Source organism: Cyprinodon variegatus, unplaced genomic scaffold (assembly GCF_000732505.1).
Source record: "Cyprinodon variegatus isolate N-32 unplaced genomic scaffold, C_variegatus-1.0 Scaffold908, whole genome shotgun sequence".
NCBI classification, from domain to species: Eukaryota; Metazoa; Chordata; class Actinopteri; order Cyprinodontiformes; family Cyprinodontidae; genus Cyprinodon; species Cyprinodon variegatus.
In genome coordinates this window covers 190,788-208,658 of record NW_015151361.1, presented here as the reverse complement: position 1 = coordinate 208,658, position 17,871 = coordinate 190,788, and the positions used below count along the sequence as shown (strand labels likewise).

At 36.1% G+C, this 17,871-nt stretch overlaps 1 protein-coding gene across 1 annotated transcript; it reads left to right on the top strand.

The window, feature by feature from the left end:
• Positions 1-314: 314 nt before the first annotated feature.
• Positions 315-15,967, top strand: atp1b3 (ATPase, Na+/K+ transporting, beta 3 polypeptide). The gene is made up of 7 exons (XM_015398044.1): positions 315-700; positions 9,663-9,791; positions 9,884-9,997; positions 10,195-10,400; positions 11,057-11,116; positions 13,068-13,163; positions 13,943-15,967. The coding sequence occupies exons 1-7, from the start codon at positions 610-612 to the stop codon at positions 14,108-14,110; spliced, it is 864 nt and encodes a 287-aa protein (XP_015253530.1). The 5' UTR covers positions 315-609; the 3' UTR covers positions 14,111-15,967.
• The last annotated feature ends 1,904 nt before the right edge of the window (positions 15,968-17,871 follow it).

Sequence of the window (17,871 nt, the reverse complement as noted above, 5' to 3'; positions counted from 1 at the left end):
CTAGTAGATAGGAGTATGTTAAAGTAGAGCCCTTTAGAGGCCCTGTGGGATTATTTGTTGATTGTTGTGTGGATATATGATGCATCCTGCTCCAATAAAATAAGAGCCAGGCCGGTCATACAATTTGCTTATAGACTTGTCTCTCATGACATGGGACATTGAGGAGTGGGGATGGAGGGCAGATGATTCGCTTAGCCTGCAGGAAGAGGGAGGGAGGATGAGGCAGGGTTTGTGTGCGTGTGTGTAAATGTGTGTGTGTGAGACGTACAGAGAGAGGCGGAGGGAGTGCTTTACCGCAGTATCACTACATTTCTGCACCACTCATCAAAACTCTGCGGCATGCAGGCTATAGCTCGAGGGGAGGGCACTTATTATTAGGTCTGTCCTGGGTACTCCCTCTCATCAGACCGGCCTCTGTACAGTTTTTTACTTTCATTTCCAACCATCTGTTTAGCACTGAGCGTCTGAGTTCATCATTCCTAATTTTTGGCTTCTTTTTTGTTTTTTGTTACCGGTGTCAGGGGCAATTGTTGCAACCTCCACTGTAGAGCAATTGCAACGCAACTTTTGTAGGTTTTAAAAAAAACAACAAAACTAATTTAGAACAGAATGGCAAAGGATGGAGAGAAAAGCGAATGGAAGGAGTGTGTTTGGAACCCAAGGACCAGGGAGTTTCTGGGCAGAACGGCGAGCAGCTGGGGTGAGTAAGTCTGTGCAGCTTACAGCAATGCAGCAAACAAGCTCCCCCTGGCTCTGTAACAGGTCGCTCTTAGGGAGTATATCCCTCAGGCGCCGGGGGTGGGGGGGTTTGGGTGCATTAAAATCACTAAAATGTGTGTGACAGTGTCAGAAATTCACCTTTGCAGAAGTTTATCTATGGAGGTTTTCCGATCATGAGGGGACTGTCGCTGTCCAGAGCTGTGGTGCTGAAATCTGACTGCGGCACCGCTCCGCGCAGAAGCCGGCACATCATTTCCCTCATGGAGGGTTATTACTTATATAGGCCAGAGCTTTTCCGGGCTATAAAGCTGCACCTAAGGGTGAAGTCATGCTGTGTCCTTCTCTTTTTCCATGTGATTTTCCAGATTACAGCAGCTCTACGCTGTAGTCAAAGTGCTTGTCATCGGTTTACTCTGAACCCTGCTGAAGATAAGCCCTTCTTCTAGGAAGTAATTGTTTTAAGTTAAGCAGAAACTACTTTCCTTGCATCCAACTGTCAAAAATACGTTCAATATGATGCAGGTTGATAATTTGTTTGCCACAACTTCTTTTTTTATCACCTACACAGGGGCGTTGCTAGTGTGGGGGGCATTGGGAGGGATGGCCACACCTGTAAACTTACTGCCCCCTGTAAGAAAGTTATATATGTCCAACCCTTTCTATTTCTGAACACAATCTTAAACTTTGATATATCGGGTTTCAACAAGGGCTGGTGATCTTGCTTTCAAATTGTTGGTCACTTCATATGAAACCTTTTCAAAATGCAAAAGTCTCAGGTCCAAATAATTCCCTAAAGGTGACTGAGATGCATTTCTGTCCCCAGCTTCAACAAAAAAAAAAGTTGAACAAGTTTTGCATGTTCTAATTTTCCTTTTAAGCAGATTTCAGTGATTCGAAGACCCCAGGATTGGTTTGGGGCTACTTCTCATAATTAGTCATATTTAATAGTCCTGAAATGGATTAAATGGGATTCAAAAATCATAATAAATGCAACATGGCGTAATAAGATATCTTAAAAAAAAATGCATTAAATTACATCATGGGAGAGATTTAAGCTTCTTTCTGAAGATTTTGTTTCTTCATTATGGCTCAGAGTATACTTCAGTAAAAAAAAATAAACAGATTACCAATGCTTAAGTATGTTGATAAAACAATATTACTCAGATATTAATTACTAGTATAAAGGAATAGTTTCTAAAAAGAAATTAGCTGGACGCAGTTTCGCTAAATAATTCCTTTAAATTATTTCAATGGAAATAAATGGTCTTTTATTGATTTAAATTGTTTTCTCCATACTAAATAAAAACAAATCTCCATTAAAACATCAAACTGTTTGATCATCAAGAGAAATAAATTCATTTGTAATGATTTTGGTATATTGGCACATAACAAATTGTTTTATGGGTATGTTGGTACAAAAAAACAAAGTTGACCCAAACCTGTTTAAACATTTATTCATTTAAACATATTTCATTTTTTATTCTTTTATACCTTTATACCATTCTCCAGCCCCTAAATAATGTTTAGGGGCTGTTTCTATTGCTTTTGTTTTTAAATCTGCTAACACTAAGATGATCAGTGCCCCCACCTCATCCAATCCCCTCCCCCTTTTTACATTTTCTGAGGCCCCTCCCCATCATTTCAATGGTTTCAAAGGTTCATGAAATAGCAGCACCCATATGTCTGTGTTCTAATGTCACCAAGGGCAGTTTAATCTGGGTAAAGCCGAGGGCCAAATGCTATTTGTATCACCCTCAACCTGGCCCCGCCTGGCCTGTGTAGTTCAGCAAAGGGATTTAATCCTAATCTAATGACTTCATAGGCTCATGGAGAAGGTATCAATTCAGGACATTCTGGCAATGCAAAGGACTAGGAAGAACACATACCATTTTTGATATTTTGACTTATCGACTTATCTGGGTGCAGTCAATGTAAAATGTTGTTTTATAATGTATAAATGCAGTAAAGGAAGAAGACCACAGAACATCCTTATGTTCAAACTCACATTTGTCATAATTCAGGAAATGCAACATCTTGTTAAGAGGAACCTCTAGGAACCTGACCTTAAGCCTGACATGGTGTTACTTGTAAAATGTTTATTAAATGTTTTTGATAATGATGGCCTGGAATAATTGGCGGACAGACTGGTAGCAGGCTTGAGAAGGCAGGGCAAGTCAGAACACGCTGGTGACCGGCTGAACTTGCTGGTAACAAGCTTTGAGCACGCAGTTGATGACTGAACAGACTGAAGGCAGGCTTTGAGAGAATGGAAGATGGCTGAGAGGCTGAAGGCAGGCTGGTGGCAGGCTTTGAGAAGACGGATGATGGTAAAACAGACTGTTGACTGGAAGTGACAGTCTAGGACGTGACCAGAGTCAGAAGCAGATGAGAATACAGTGAGTGTAATGTGAGTTACAATATGGTGGGGAATACCTGAAAGAGGTAGGTAGGTGGAATGAGAGCGATGTTGATAGAGAGGCAGTGCATCTGCTCCCTCTAATTAACAGGGTGGAGCATAGCAAAGAGCGGCCAAAAACCAGTCATCCCAAAACTAATAAAACAGGCAAGTTGCACATGTTAAGTAAAGACTTAATAAGCACTGATTTATATTGAAATTTATTTATTTTATTAACTGATTTGGAAACAGTTTTAAAGATTCTGGCGCAAGTGCTAAGACAATAACATTTGCAACAATTATTAGACTTAACAGATTTATCAGCAATATCAAATCTGAAATAGTTTAGAATAGTTGATTTTTTTCAACTTTTTCTTTATTATTTTATAAAAGTAGGAACAGAGAAATGAGTTCCTTCATAAACATTAGTGATTACCACAGAACACGCCCTGCTGCTCTGGAGGCATTGAGCAGCAGCTAAATTCGCTTGCGCCTTGGGCCGGCTCTGTCTCCCACAGAGGCAAATGTAATCCAGCTCAGTTTGTCCCCATTGCTCCAAGGTCCTACGGCCTGTTTAATCTGTGCTCTCTAAGGCTTAGTAATTAGTCTATTTCTGTTGTCACTTATTACAGGACATACACTTGGCATTTTACAGGGCAACACTGAAAATAAAGTCACCCCATTAAGATTGCACAATATAGACATATTCCTGCATAATTTTCAAACCCATAATCTTTAACAGCCAGTAGAAAGCATATATTTTATTTTTACTTGGTTCAATAGTATTTTGAAGTACTATTTAGTTTGTCAGCTTCATCAGAAGTAGATTTTTGTTTTTCATCTCGCTGTGAGGGTCAATGAATTTCTGCATAATGTTGCCTCAGAAATCTGGATCAAAGCCTTCTTTGAGGATAAAATGGACGTAATGCACACGGTTGCGATTTTTGCTTTGTATGCCAGCCTGCACAGAAAAGGTTTGATGATACACAGGACCACCAGCTGACAAAACAGGTTCTGAGTCTGGGATTTAGACAAGGCTAATTTGGTCCTCTGCATCTCTGAAAAGAAAAGAGGGTAGTGCTCTTACTGCAATGCCAAAAAAGTGAAAGCAGTTTTATTTTATTTTTTTCTTGCTCTTACAGTTAAGCTCTAAGATTTAGTTTGTTTCCTTGGGCCTTTCTTTTGAGTTCAGTAGACTGTTTTATATCGGGTTACAAAGCCATTACACAGCATGAGCTCCCAGTTTTCTCTGAGAGAAAACCACACATTTCCTGTCTTCGATAGACAGGAAATATGTGGTTTTCTGTGTGTATGCCAGCTCTGCAGGCTGGCATACAAAACAAAAAAATGCAACCGTGTGCATTACGTTTGTTTTATCCTCAAAGAGGGCTTTGATCCAGTTTTCTGAGGCAACATTAGTTGCTCTTTACCATCTTCTTGGATATAGAGCAACTAAGCAGCTCTCATTTATAGTTTGCAAACGGCAGAAAGAGAATTTCGCCGTCCATCATCTGTGTGTTCTGGGAGGGCACGCTGTGAACTTAATACCCTCTATACGTTGATGAGGGATGCTTGCATGCTCAGTTCTGTGTGCCACTTTGCACCTCTAAACTCCCCTGGGTGGTGTCACGTTGTAGTCAGCACAATCTGCTCCCTTGAAGACAAAGAGAAATGCTTCAGCACTTTGTCTTGTCATTGCCTCTTCCAGACATCTTGAATTCTGCTCAGTGACTTGCAGACTGATAACTTGTTCTTCCACAATAAAATCATTGATTCCCACTTTACTTTGATTTGATTTAACAAAGGCTGCATATTTTTGGAAACAGTTGGATAAAAAGGGACAACCACATGGGCTTTGAATCATTAAGGAACCCTTCTGTAATTGCCCTCCCTTGGATCAGCTTCCCCTTGACATTTAGTCATGGATTACTACCAGTGTTGTTTTATGCAGGGGAGGTAGATGCAACACTGCTGCTGAAAGAGCGCTTCGCTGGGGGCTTCCAGCAGAAACAGAGGGTCACAGGGCATTCAGCTGTTTCCCAGTGCTGCTGGTGATGTTCCTCAGGACATGACTTTTACTGCCAATGTGCTTTTCCCCTCAAAAATATAACTGATTGGAACAAACTCCTATCATAAATAAAGCTATGTAAAGACTACAAACACTTTTAGCCAGATTTTTAGAAAACATTTAACAGCTATCCAGACATGTTACCACTAAAGAGTTAATGTGTTTTAATATTTAAAAGGAGTGGCAAAAGGGGTTTGGTGAATATTCAGTCATAAAGGCACACAAGCCATAAGATTTAATGCTCTTAAATATTATAGCAAATTTTATAGAAAGTGATTATGCTTTTCTGGATATAGATTGTATTCAGGCATATTTTCCATGAGAATCTTTTACTATTTACTGTTTTTTAAAGTTTCAGGGACTGCAGGTGGAAATTAGGTCTTAGAACAATAGTCTGGTACAGTGCATCTCTTAAACGTGTGATTGATTAATGATTTAGTAAGTGGTAAACTAAACCAAACCAGATTAAACTAAAATAAAGTAAAATTAATCAAACCAAAAAAACTAAACCAAACAAACCAAACCAAATCAAACTAAACTAAACTAAACTAAACTAAACTAAACTAAACTAAACTAAACTAAACTAAACTAAACTAAACTAAACTAAACTAAACTAAACTATTAAAACAAAATAAAGCAGAAAGAAACATTGCATCTTTAAAGCTTCAGGTTAACTTTCCAGCTTGGCGGGTCACAAGATGGTTTTCACAATCATTGTGATGTGAGCACCGGGGTATATGGACAGTAGACATAAACCTTAATATCCAATGAAAACAATTAAATGCTGAATTTATTTTTAAATAATTTATCCTAAACAAGATTCAAATATTAAAGATACCATGATATTGTAAAATTAGATGATTAAATGGCACATTAATTAAATAAATATTTCAATAAAAAAATCAAATACTTTATTGTTATTTCAGTTTTTAATTTTATTTTAATTATTTGTATAAATAAATATAGAGTGAAGTATTTAGGTGAATATGTAGATTTAGGGCGCCTCCAGTCTGTTGTTATTTCTGGTCTCACAGATTGAAATGTTTGGGAATCCTTGCTCTAGACATTTTTTACCAAAAAAGAAAACAAAAACTCAAAATATGCTTTCTTAATATTGCTTAAATGTCTTAGAACAAAAACCATGAGATCCTTCATTGTAGGATTATAATGAAGTAGTTTATAAACATAAAAAGTAGTAGAATGAAGTGCATTGTTACAAAAATAAGATAATAGAATGTGTTTTGATTTGTAGAAGCTAACCAATGGGCAGATATTCATTCATTTTATTTCTTTTCTTTAAACATAAATGCATTTTCTATTTTCCTTGGATCAATATGACATTCTATTAAACAGCTGACAATTGAACTACAAGACATGACATTAAACTAATGAGAATATGTTAATTTTTTCCATTAATGGCCTAAAACTTTACTTGGATTTAAAACTTTCCCATTGCAGTGTCTATATAATCTGTAATACTCCCTGCATGAAATATAATAAAGCTATTTACATGCATAAATCAAGCGGAACAAAATGGCGATAGTCGTATTGCTCCACAATGAAATAATCCAGGTCACTGAAAAATAATAGCTTGTACAGTATTGAGTCACACATTAGCAGTACTTAGAATTTATTTTGGATTGTTTCCTAAGTAGCTAAATTTCCCAATCTCATTATTTATTTAAAAATAAGATCTACTTTGGACTTTGTATAATAAGTTATAGAGAGGTTGGTCTAATGTGGCCTTCATGTTGAGTTCCACAGCTTCCTGAAGTGATAAAATCATTAATTTAGCTGTAATGTTTCATAATATCATTTAAGATGAGATTGTATTACTATAGTCCCTCTTTGATGGATTAGAGGATTCAATCAGTAGTTTTAAAAATTTACAGCAAGTGAACAAAGAAAAGGAAGCTGCAGCAAATGACATATTGTATAAAGATGATCTACAATCTCCTTTAGAAAAACGACTTTCAAATAAAATTATTATGAGTTAACTTTAAATTTACTTTGTAAGTCAAGTCAATATTGCTATCAAAGTTATGTTGAAGAGAAAAATGGTTCATTTATTCAATAAATTTCTATTTTCTTCCTGCAATTACATCATGTGTTTGTATGTTTTTGTAGACATCATATTATAAGTAAATATCAAAATATTTTGGACTCATCAAAACTAGTTAAAACAAATATTTGTATGCTATTACTTTCATTAAAAGGAAATTTTCATCCAGGTATATTCAGGCAGTTTATTTTTTCGTTTGAAACAAAATGTTACCTTGTCTTCCGATTTTTTTTGTATCAAATAACTATTGCGTTTTTAATTATCAGATTTAAACTAAGCATGCTGACCCAGAAGTCCTATCTGCTCCATGCTCTTTTTTTTACACTAGTCACATTTTTTGCTTATTTTTTCCCTTTTTCTACAGTAGTCACGGCATAAAATGTATTTCACTTTCAGTTGCAGGACACCGTATATTGTGATTGTTATATAGGGGTTAAAAACACAGAAAATTCTGAGGAAACAGTGTCTAATCATGCTGTTCTTGTATAAAAAAGATCCTGCATTGGCTGTTGCAGCACATAAATTATGGTGGCCATATTGGGGAGGTTGACATGACAACAGCACAAAGATTCCAGCAGTGGGTTTCACAATCTTTTAGTAATTGATGGTAAAAAAAAATACATAAACATGTCAAGTTGTTTCTTTAATTTCTATCTTTTGCTTAAAAAAAATATAGAGTAGAAAAGTAATTTTGGTCTTGTGGGGTTTGTCTTTACATAACTTACATAACTTAGTGTTATTTATTAATCACAGAGAAAACTAAAGTTTTGTTCACTTTAACCTGACAGACATTTGTCAGTAACTAACCACTGTTTTCTAATAGTTTAATAGTTTTTCATTTAGAATTTTGTATTATATCAAGAGATGGAAGCTCATTCTGCTGAGCATAAAAATGGCTTCCTGAAAAGATTCCAAAAAAGTAAAAAAAAAACAAAAAACAACAACACTGGACTTGTTTTCCTAGTTTGAAGACATTTGGCTTCCCATCCAGAAAGCTTTCTCAATTTTTTTCTTTTTTTGGAATGACTATGACCTGGATGACTGAGAATCGTCACCAGCATCCTTCTAAAAAGATGAGTGTAGCTCATTATTCTGGTAAAAATTGGATTCTACGGAACACAGCATACAATAGAGGATAAGTGAGTTCAAGTAGTTAATTTGTGATTGTTAATACTTTAAAGTACTTCCTACTTTGACATTTTTAATTTTTAAAATCAGTAACAAAAATATACTACAAATGAAGAGGACTAATACAGAATATTTGCACTGTTATGAATTGTTTCTTAGGTTTAGGGGAGAATTTGTTTCCTCAGCTACCTAAGAGTCTTCTCTAAACCCCATTTAATCTATATATCATGCAGAACCATGAATTCATTTCAATGGCACTAATGTATACATATCCATACAGCTTTACCAACAAGGACCCTATGGAAAATCTTGTCTGCCTTCAGTGACTGGAAAATATAGATGTTGATTTTAGGACCTGATGTATAAAGATAATTACAAAGATTTTATTGACATGAATGCAAAGTTCTTTCGCACTCGGACCCCAGCAGGAGACATTAAGCTATGAGTAGACATGAGCCTGGATCAATAACTTTTTAGGGTGGATTAGAGTAGTCTTCTACTTGGGAACCGGGGAATGGTGGCGAAGAAGCTGGAGGATGAGAGAGGTGAAGAATGGACTATGAGCGAAGGAGAAGATGGGTTGAAGGTGGATCAAAGTTCATCTGAAGCACTAAATTGGGAAGCTGAGCCTTTTTCTTAATGAAGAGCATATTAAGAACATATGCTTACCGGTAATTGGAAAAGTTGAATTAAAAAAATAGAAAAAGAAGTATTGTTTAAAGTATTACCAAACAAATTTGTAAAAACATACATTAATGAAACAAAATGCATATAAATAACATATAAATAATCTAAATAAACACACTATAAAGCTTTGAATTAGTCATGCAAAAGCATCTATTTTTTGGTTAAAACTTAGGGCTCATCAACAGACTTTAAACTTTTCTTTTTTTACAATCTTGCTCTCTATGTGTCATTTAATGTCAGCACATGGTGATTGAGATTATTCTGGTTATGCACATTGAAATGGTGGGAATCAATCAATGCCGTTTTGGTCAAACATTAAACTTCTTGTTTTCATCATCAATTACCATGTTTGCATCTTAATAAGAAAAGTTTTATTTAGACTATGACTGTTTTAATTCCATGACCGTGTGTTTTTAGTTTACTTTTAAGGCTAAAAAGCATAAAAAATGCAACTTAACTTGAACTGAAACGTCTTGAGCTATAGTTTATTGTGTATTTGTTGTCTGGTGTCTTTTTAAGTGTAAGATTTCTTTTTTGACCTGTTGAATTAATGAAAAACTGTTAAAACATAATATAACAATATTTTCCTTCATCCTCTGTAGGTCTCATCATCCTCTTCTATATAGTTTTCTACCTCTTCCTGGCGGGCCTTTTTGCTCTCACCATGTACATCATGCTGCAGACCCTGGATGACCACAAACCCACCTGGCAGGACCGCCTTTCTACACCAGGTGCCAGATACTGCGAGTTCAAACAGCGTGGGTGCAGAACCCACTCAGATAGAGCCATCATCACCTTCCTGTTTCCTCTTTGTCTCCCGCAGGTTTAGTGATCAGGCCCCATCATGAACCTCAGGAAACCAACGATATCATTTACACCATTCAGAAAACTGAGAGCTGGGACAAGTTCCCTCAGAAGCTAGATGAGTTCCTGTCACGTAAGTTGGACTGCTGTGCTCTACCAGAACTAACTCGATGGACTTACAGCTGTGGATTATCCAAATTGCTTTCTTTCTAATAATGGATCATTCTTTTTACCGTCAGTGAGTAGGAGGTTGCCTTGCGGCAGAGCTTCAGTTGACTCATGAGCCTTCACAGAGTAACCCCCACCCCCACACTCCTCTCCCCCCTGCAGCCTACAACGACTCCATCCAGGCCCAGAAAAACCACGAGTGCACCCCGGAGCAGTACTTTCTGCAGGAGGACAGCGGCGAGGTGAAGAATAACCCGAAGCGCTCCTGTCAGTTCAACCGCACCATTCTGGAGGAATGCTCCGGACTCCAGGACCGTAGCTATGGATACCAGGAGGGCAAGCCGTGCATCATCATCAAGCTGAATCGGGTATGAAAGGAAGGGAAAAAAAGAAGGGAACTGGATGCTGTTGCTAAGAGACATTGAGTGCGGGAAACAATAAAAAAAAAAGACCGGCTGGGAAAGAGTAGAAAATATGGTTTGAATAAATGCTTTCTTCATGTGGTAAAGAGGATCCTTTCCACTTGTAAGTGGAAATTACCAGCTCGTTGTGTTTAAGTGCTTATGTTGTGGTAGAGAAGAGAAATATGGCGGATCCAAAGATTATCCTGACCTGCTATTTGGGCAACTTCCTAAAATTAAATATCAATGGTCATTTTCAAAAACGACACAAGTTTAAATGGTAGATTTAAATTATAGTTTTTTTTTATAAAGTATGTCACAGCACTGTGTAGGCTACAAACACAACAGGATAGAAGATTACCAATGCAGTACTCATCATACAGAATTCTGCTCTCTCACATGTTGAAAGGTCAAAGTTGACCTCTTCACAACTCAGGAATCATAAAGTATTTCCAATTTTCCAGCAGAATTACAGCATGAGTTGGTGTCTATGTACAGTTTGCATGTTGGTCTCTTATATTTACCATGATTATGACACCACATGAAAGCAGCATAAGAGTACAGGTGCTTATCAGAGACATCTGTTACGTTTCAGAGCTTTGTTTTTTTTTCTATCCCACAAGGTGATTGGTATGCTGCCAGGAAAGGATGGACAGCCTCCGTCTGTCACCTGTGGTGCAAAGGTAATCCCTTTATGTCCTTCACAATGAAAGTCTGAACACAACCAATTGGAGTCCAGCCCATTCATAGCTCCTCTCACCATTCCCCTTTAGTTTCCTCTTAATGATGGCGTTCTTTTGAAGCAATCTGTCTTCATCTATATATTTGCTGCTGTCTTCTCATTTTAATCCACAAAATTGTTCCCTATCAGAAATACAAAGTTGGCAAGGACGAATGGGTAAGATCAGCAAAGAAGTTGCATCTAGTGAAATGTAGATGCTTAGTGGCTTAGCAGGTAGTGATAAATTAGGTCAAAATCTGAATAATGTGGCATGCATTTGTTATCACCCCCTTTACTTTCATATCCCTGAATAAAATAAGATCCACTTGCCATTTATGGGTAGATAAGTGTTGCTTTTTAAAGCAAGTTCACTTTCTCCAGTTCAAACAGAAAAGGTTTAAGGTTACTCATTGCTATATTAGTTGGACAGAGCTACAGCTACAGGACCTATACGTCATTTACTCAGAATGTATTGCTGTGTGAGCAATAAATTCTGAGTAAATGGCGTTGCTCTGTAAGCAACATAGCATCATCATCTGTGTGAGCAACATAGCATCATCGTTATATGTATTGCTGTGTAAGCAACATAGCATCATCTGTGTGACAGTATTTTATTTCAATTTATAAAACTAAAAGGCGTACAGTATTTTACAGTGTCATATTCACTTTGAAAATAAATATTTCTTAAATAAATTTCAATTCAGTTTATTTATATAGCACCAATTCACAACACGCCATCTCAGGTCACTTTATAAAAACAATTCAACCAGATCATACAGTCAAATTGATTCAAAGTATTCTATCTAAGGAAAACCAGCTGATCGGGTAGACTCATGGACTCTTCAGCAATCCCTCACACCAAGTATGCTTGTAGCGACAGTGGAGAGGAAAACTCCCTATTAACAGGAAGGAATCTCCAGCAGAACCAGAAGAAATGTGAGCGGCCATCTGCTGAAGCCGACTGGGCTTCAAGGAGACAGAAGCAGACATAGAAAAGGAAGCAGCGATACTAAATGCTGCCGTTATAACTGTTCATTGATCCCTTTAAACATTGTGAGCTATAAGAAAGGATGATCCCGCCTTGGCGAACAGGGTACTTAAATGTATTCTCCTGTATGCCTGTCAGTCTGGCTTCTCTTAACTAAAGATACTCAGAGCATCTCTACAAGCGGACAGTGACATGTTGAGGGGTTGGATTTAGTCACTTGTTTTCTTATCAATTCAAACATTTGTCTGTGGGACTAAAACACAATGCTAAAATTGCTAGTTGATTTTTCTTTTCATAATAAGCAAATATATTAATATTTGAAGAAAGTCATTGGGGCCAGATTATCACATAGAAGAAGAAGCAGCTCTGGTCAGATAGAACCCAAGAACATGCAGTATGCTTTGTTCAGAAGAAAACAAAAATAGGTGTTTGCATCATCATGCTCTGGGGAACCATACAGACATAAGGGTGCTCCAGTTAAAGGAGACCAAGCTAACACTGCATCACCATATCCTTATTGAATGATGACACCCTGCTGAGGCGAAACAGAGACACACCACAGTTGATGTTGTTTTGGACAGTTTTAAAACAAACCTACAAACACTTCATGCTCACCTGTAGGCTCACCTTTAAAGACAACAATGACTCTAAACATACAGTCAGAGCTACAATGGAAAATCTAAAAAATCTAAATTAGGTTTTAGCATCATCCAATCAAATTGTCCAATCATTGCCTGATAATAGAGACCCAGGTTCTTCGCTGAAGGGGGATTAAATGAAAATGTGCAGCACATTATTGGAAGTTTAAAACGTTTTGTATTCAGTGTATATTAGACTTGAAGTAGGTAGCAGGCATGTTTTCTAAGCAGCACAGGAAGAGGAAACAGAAAACAGAAATATGTTCCTAACTGCTTCTCCATTTCAGAGAGACGACTCTGACAAAATTGGGGAGATGCTTTACTTTCCTTCCAACGGCACCTTCGATCTGATGTACTACCCTTACTATGGAAAGAAAGCTCAGGTAGGGAATATTTTCAATTAATGGACATCTGCAACTGTATGGGGTGACTTTCTCCCATTATTGTTTCAAGCAAAAAACACATTTTGTAAATAGAAATTTGACCAAAAAAAACAAACAATCCAGAAAAATATATATATATATATATATTTTTTTTTCTTTCAATAATTCTTTTCTAAAGATTAAAATAATATACATTTTCAATTATTTTTTCAACAGATTTAATCTTTGAAACCTTTTTTTTTTTTTTCAAAATTCCGTTTTTCAGATTAAGTTTTACAAATTACATTCTCTTCACTGCTGAGGACAGGCTTTTCTCTGGAGTGATGAAAGAAAATTTATTTCTGTTGGTCTTAAAGGACATTAGCAACAGCGTTTTTAATGCTAAAGGCTGAGGTTCTGTATTGGACTCGAAGTGAAATTCAATATGGAAAACTTGAAAATGTAAACTCAGCAAAAATAATGAAAAAAGTAGCATTGGAAAATTTGAAAATCTGTAAAGAAATTAAATAAATAAATAAATAAATAAATAAATACAAACTGAGAAAAGAGCAATGCTACTATCAAAACTTTTTTTTATTTAAACATTTTTATAATGTCTTTGTTGCATTTTGTCAAATTTAAATTTCCAAAAATGTTATTTTTAATTTCCTTTTACAAAAAAAACATGTTCTTTGCTTGCTTAAAGCAAAACTGACTCATTGACTCAGAACTTTTTAACAGTTTTGCTTGTTTAAATCTGAGCTTTGCCCCTAAAAATGACCTTTGCTTTCTTACTGCAGGTGAATTACTCTCAGCCTTTGGTCGCCGTCAAGTTCCTTAACATCACCGTCAATCAAGACGTCAACATTGAGTGCAAGATAAACTCCAACAACATCCCCATTGGAAATGAAAGAGACAAGTTTGCTGGTAGAGTGTCTTTCAGGCTGAGGATCAACTCCGACAAATAGTCTGCACCTCCCCTACAAAACCCAGAATTTTTCTCCCCCTCTCTCATCGTCTGCAAACAGACAGAAAAATAAAAACCGCAGCATTCACACCCCACCTGCGTGCCGATTGCACCCTCCTTTAGCACGAGCACGAGAGGGTGGAAATGCTGCGGTCAGTTCTGTCAGTGAGCTTTCAAAATGTTTATTTTCTGTAAATTAGTTTGAGGTGACCTCTATTTATACTGCATGATAAACTAGGGGATATAAACAGGACGTGTTTTTGTTTTTTGTTTTCAGTATTTGCAAGCAATCTCACCACGTTTGCAGTGTTTGCTGCTCACCTCCCGCTGCTTCCTTCGGGTATTCCTCTATATATCTGAATATACACAATCTACAATACAAAAAAGTGTATATCTACAGTATTATATGACATCATAACCTTATATCGGTCTGTCTATTTTGTTGCACTTGAAAGAATAGCCCAACAAACCTGCATATATCTCCGTAGATGGATGGAGAGATGAAGCCATTTGCATGTGTGTGCTGTCTTAAGTGTGCTTTTAAAAGGTGCACTGTGTCCCACCTCTCTGCTCTAGTTAATGTTAGGTGACTGACCACCAGGAGGGACCACAACACAAGCTTTAAGCCTCAGTGCATATTTCCAAAAAAGATTATGCTTGTTTTTTTTCATGTTTTCTGTTAGAGTGTATGTGTGTGTGCATTTCATTTCCATATCCCATCTCTTATTGTAGGTCGGGAAGTTGCATGCAATGTGCAATATTCATTAAGAGGCATTCATTATGAATGCATGTATCCATTCATCAGATGGCTCTCCTGTGGCATATCATTTACCCTGAATGTTTAAACTTTGAACCCAGAGCAGCTGCTGATAAAACAAACAGGAACATTTTTCTGTGATGTTTAAACACGGACACATTTATCATAAAACAATAAAAAGGATTCCCAACATGCAGGGTTTTTCTAGAAAAGACATTTTGACAACATTTATTCATTTTTCTTTCCTCTCACTGTACAGTGTCATTTCTGAAGGTAAACCCAAAGCTATATGTCTTGTAGATTCATTGTTTATTTAGTCATTAAAACATTATTATTTATTTTTCTCTTTCTCTCATGTTTCTCTCATCCATCTATTTCCTTTAAACCGGGAATAGATGTCATTGTCACATTTTTTATTGTTTTGCACTTGAAATGTGCTTTTTATTCCTTCTTTTGTGAAGCTGAATTCATTTAATAAAAGCACTTGCAGTTTTTGGAGGAGGAGAAGGATGTAGACTTTTATTTATTTAGTTTTCTATTTCTCTTTCCCACTCATGATCCCCCGACAAATTATTCATCAGCAAATCAGGGTGTTTAGTTTACATCCTCTTGAGCTTATATGAGCATTTAGACACACTTCCCTAACCACATGTTTATTTATTTTTTATTTTTTTTCCCTTTTTTGAGAGAAAAGAAGTCACCATAAATATCTAACCAATATCACAACCATTAAATGTGTAGAGTCATGTTATAAGCTTGTACAAAAAGGACTTAAAACCATTTGATCCTGATAAAATTAGGTTATATACACCAAGCGTCCGTCCTGATCGTATTTAGATATTCTTGTTAAGCCTAAATAGAATTCCAGCACTAGAAGGGATGAGCAGACATGAACTGATGTGGCGCCATCTGATGGCAAAACCACAGAACCATCAGAAAGACAGATGAAGAGATCCTGCAATGCCTCAGGATAAAACAGCCACATCTCAAGCTTTAGCTTCCTAACCAGCGCTCAGACTGTGACTTTTGGAAATGAAATATATTTTTTGAATTTTTTTTTCACGCTGAATCTTTTATTTCTTCATTGTTTTCACACTTCCCTAGGAGAGATATATATATATATATATATATATATATATATATATATATATATATATATATATATATATATATATATATATATATATATATATATATATATATATATATATATATATATATAGGTTTTTATAGGTTTTTATATTTCATGGCTTATTATTGAATAAGCCACGAAATATTAACAGTACATTTACGAGGATCAATTAAATAATAAACATAATTGAAAAGGTTTAAACATTAATATTAGTAGCCTGCTTCATTTTATATGTATAAATTAATATAATATATTTTTAGGAGGTTGTCCAAAATTTCTGCTCTCAGAGAGCAGCATCCTTGGCTATATTATTTTATTTCCAATGACTTATTTATGATGAAATAATGATATCATTTATTTTGAAAATTACTTCATTTTAGTTAATAATTATTTTGGTTTCTGAGTTACTAACAAATATGCTTTTATTTGGGAATTTGAAAAAATAAACTCTTTTTAAACTCTTAAATAGTAAGTCTCACTAGGGCTGTATTGTTTCAGTTTGGTGAATAAAAACAGATAGTAAAACCCACGTAAATAAATATTTAGTTTTTTATTTCTATAATGTCAACAAAAACCAATGCTGCTGCGATTAAAGAGACATTTAAAGATAAAATCTCTTACAAACTTCACCATGGGGACTGAAACTGGCAGATGCTGTAGAGAAACTAAACTTGTGTCTAAGATCTGAGTTTGCTGGTTTATATTTTAGTTCTTTGTGCTGCAAACGGGGCTTTTCATCTGATCCAAGAGGAACAAGAAGATCAAACATTAGCATCTAATTTTTTTAATCTAGAGATCCTAATTCAGACTGATGTGCTCTAACAGGCTCTCCTCTTTTAGCTTCCTAGGACTTCACTGAAGGGCTCATATGTGCACTCCTCCTCTGGCCCGCTTTCAGCTCTTACTTAATTTCATTGTAATCTCTTAATCTGGTCAACTAATCCAAAGCAGGCACGCTGAACTTCTTTACCCTACTTTGTCGTTCATGCTCCAAGCATCAGATTCCCAGTCCTCTCCTTCAGAACACCTTTTTAATTCTAATTTTTCCATACTTTCCTTTAATAATTCCATCAGCCATTAATTTATGACTTTCTCCTCATTTACATTTCAAGATCACTTATTCTTCTGCCAAAGATATTAATGGTAATTTACACTGAAATGAATTTTGCAGATGGATCCTCATCTAAAAAACCAACAGAATCATTAAGGTGTCTTGTTACACAATAAACAACATAAAAAGCGCACAAGTGGAAAATGTTCCCCTGCAGCATCACAGTGCCTCCTGGTGGACAGACATATTTGTTCTCCAGGTTCACAGAATGTTTCCTTCTGCTTTCTCAATTTATCCCTTTATCTTTTATGTGCTAATCTGGGGTTTTTATCAAAAGCAATATATATTTATCTCCTGTGCATACTATATGTGTGGTTGTTTAGAGGAAAGTAGAGAAAGAAGGACTATGTTCAGACAATTATAGGTGCAATATTTAAAAAAGTAATCAATAAAATGGTTTGTGTATGACAGAGTATTTTTGCTGTAAATGGATTAGAGCGTAAGGATGTGACATGAAAGCTATATGATGGAGTTTCTTTAATGAGTTAAACAAAAAGGCTAAATGACAATGGTTTGTTTAGAAAGGGCTGGGTTTTTTTCTATCATTTTAGTCTGTGCTTATCTTTGTTTAATTAATACAGATTCGCTCTCACAATAGCTCACTAGCAGAACTTTAACCCTCAAAGGACTTTTAGAAACTGCAAAGCTGCATGAGCAGAAGAAGCTGGAAAGAAACTCATGGTTCAAACAGTGAATATATCATCGCCCACACATATCTTCTTAAAGTTGCACTGTTGCTTATGATTGTGGTTCAAAAGATTG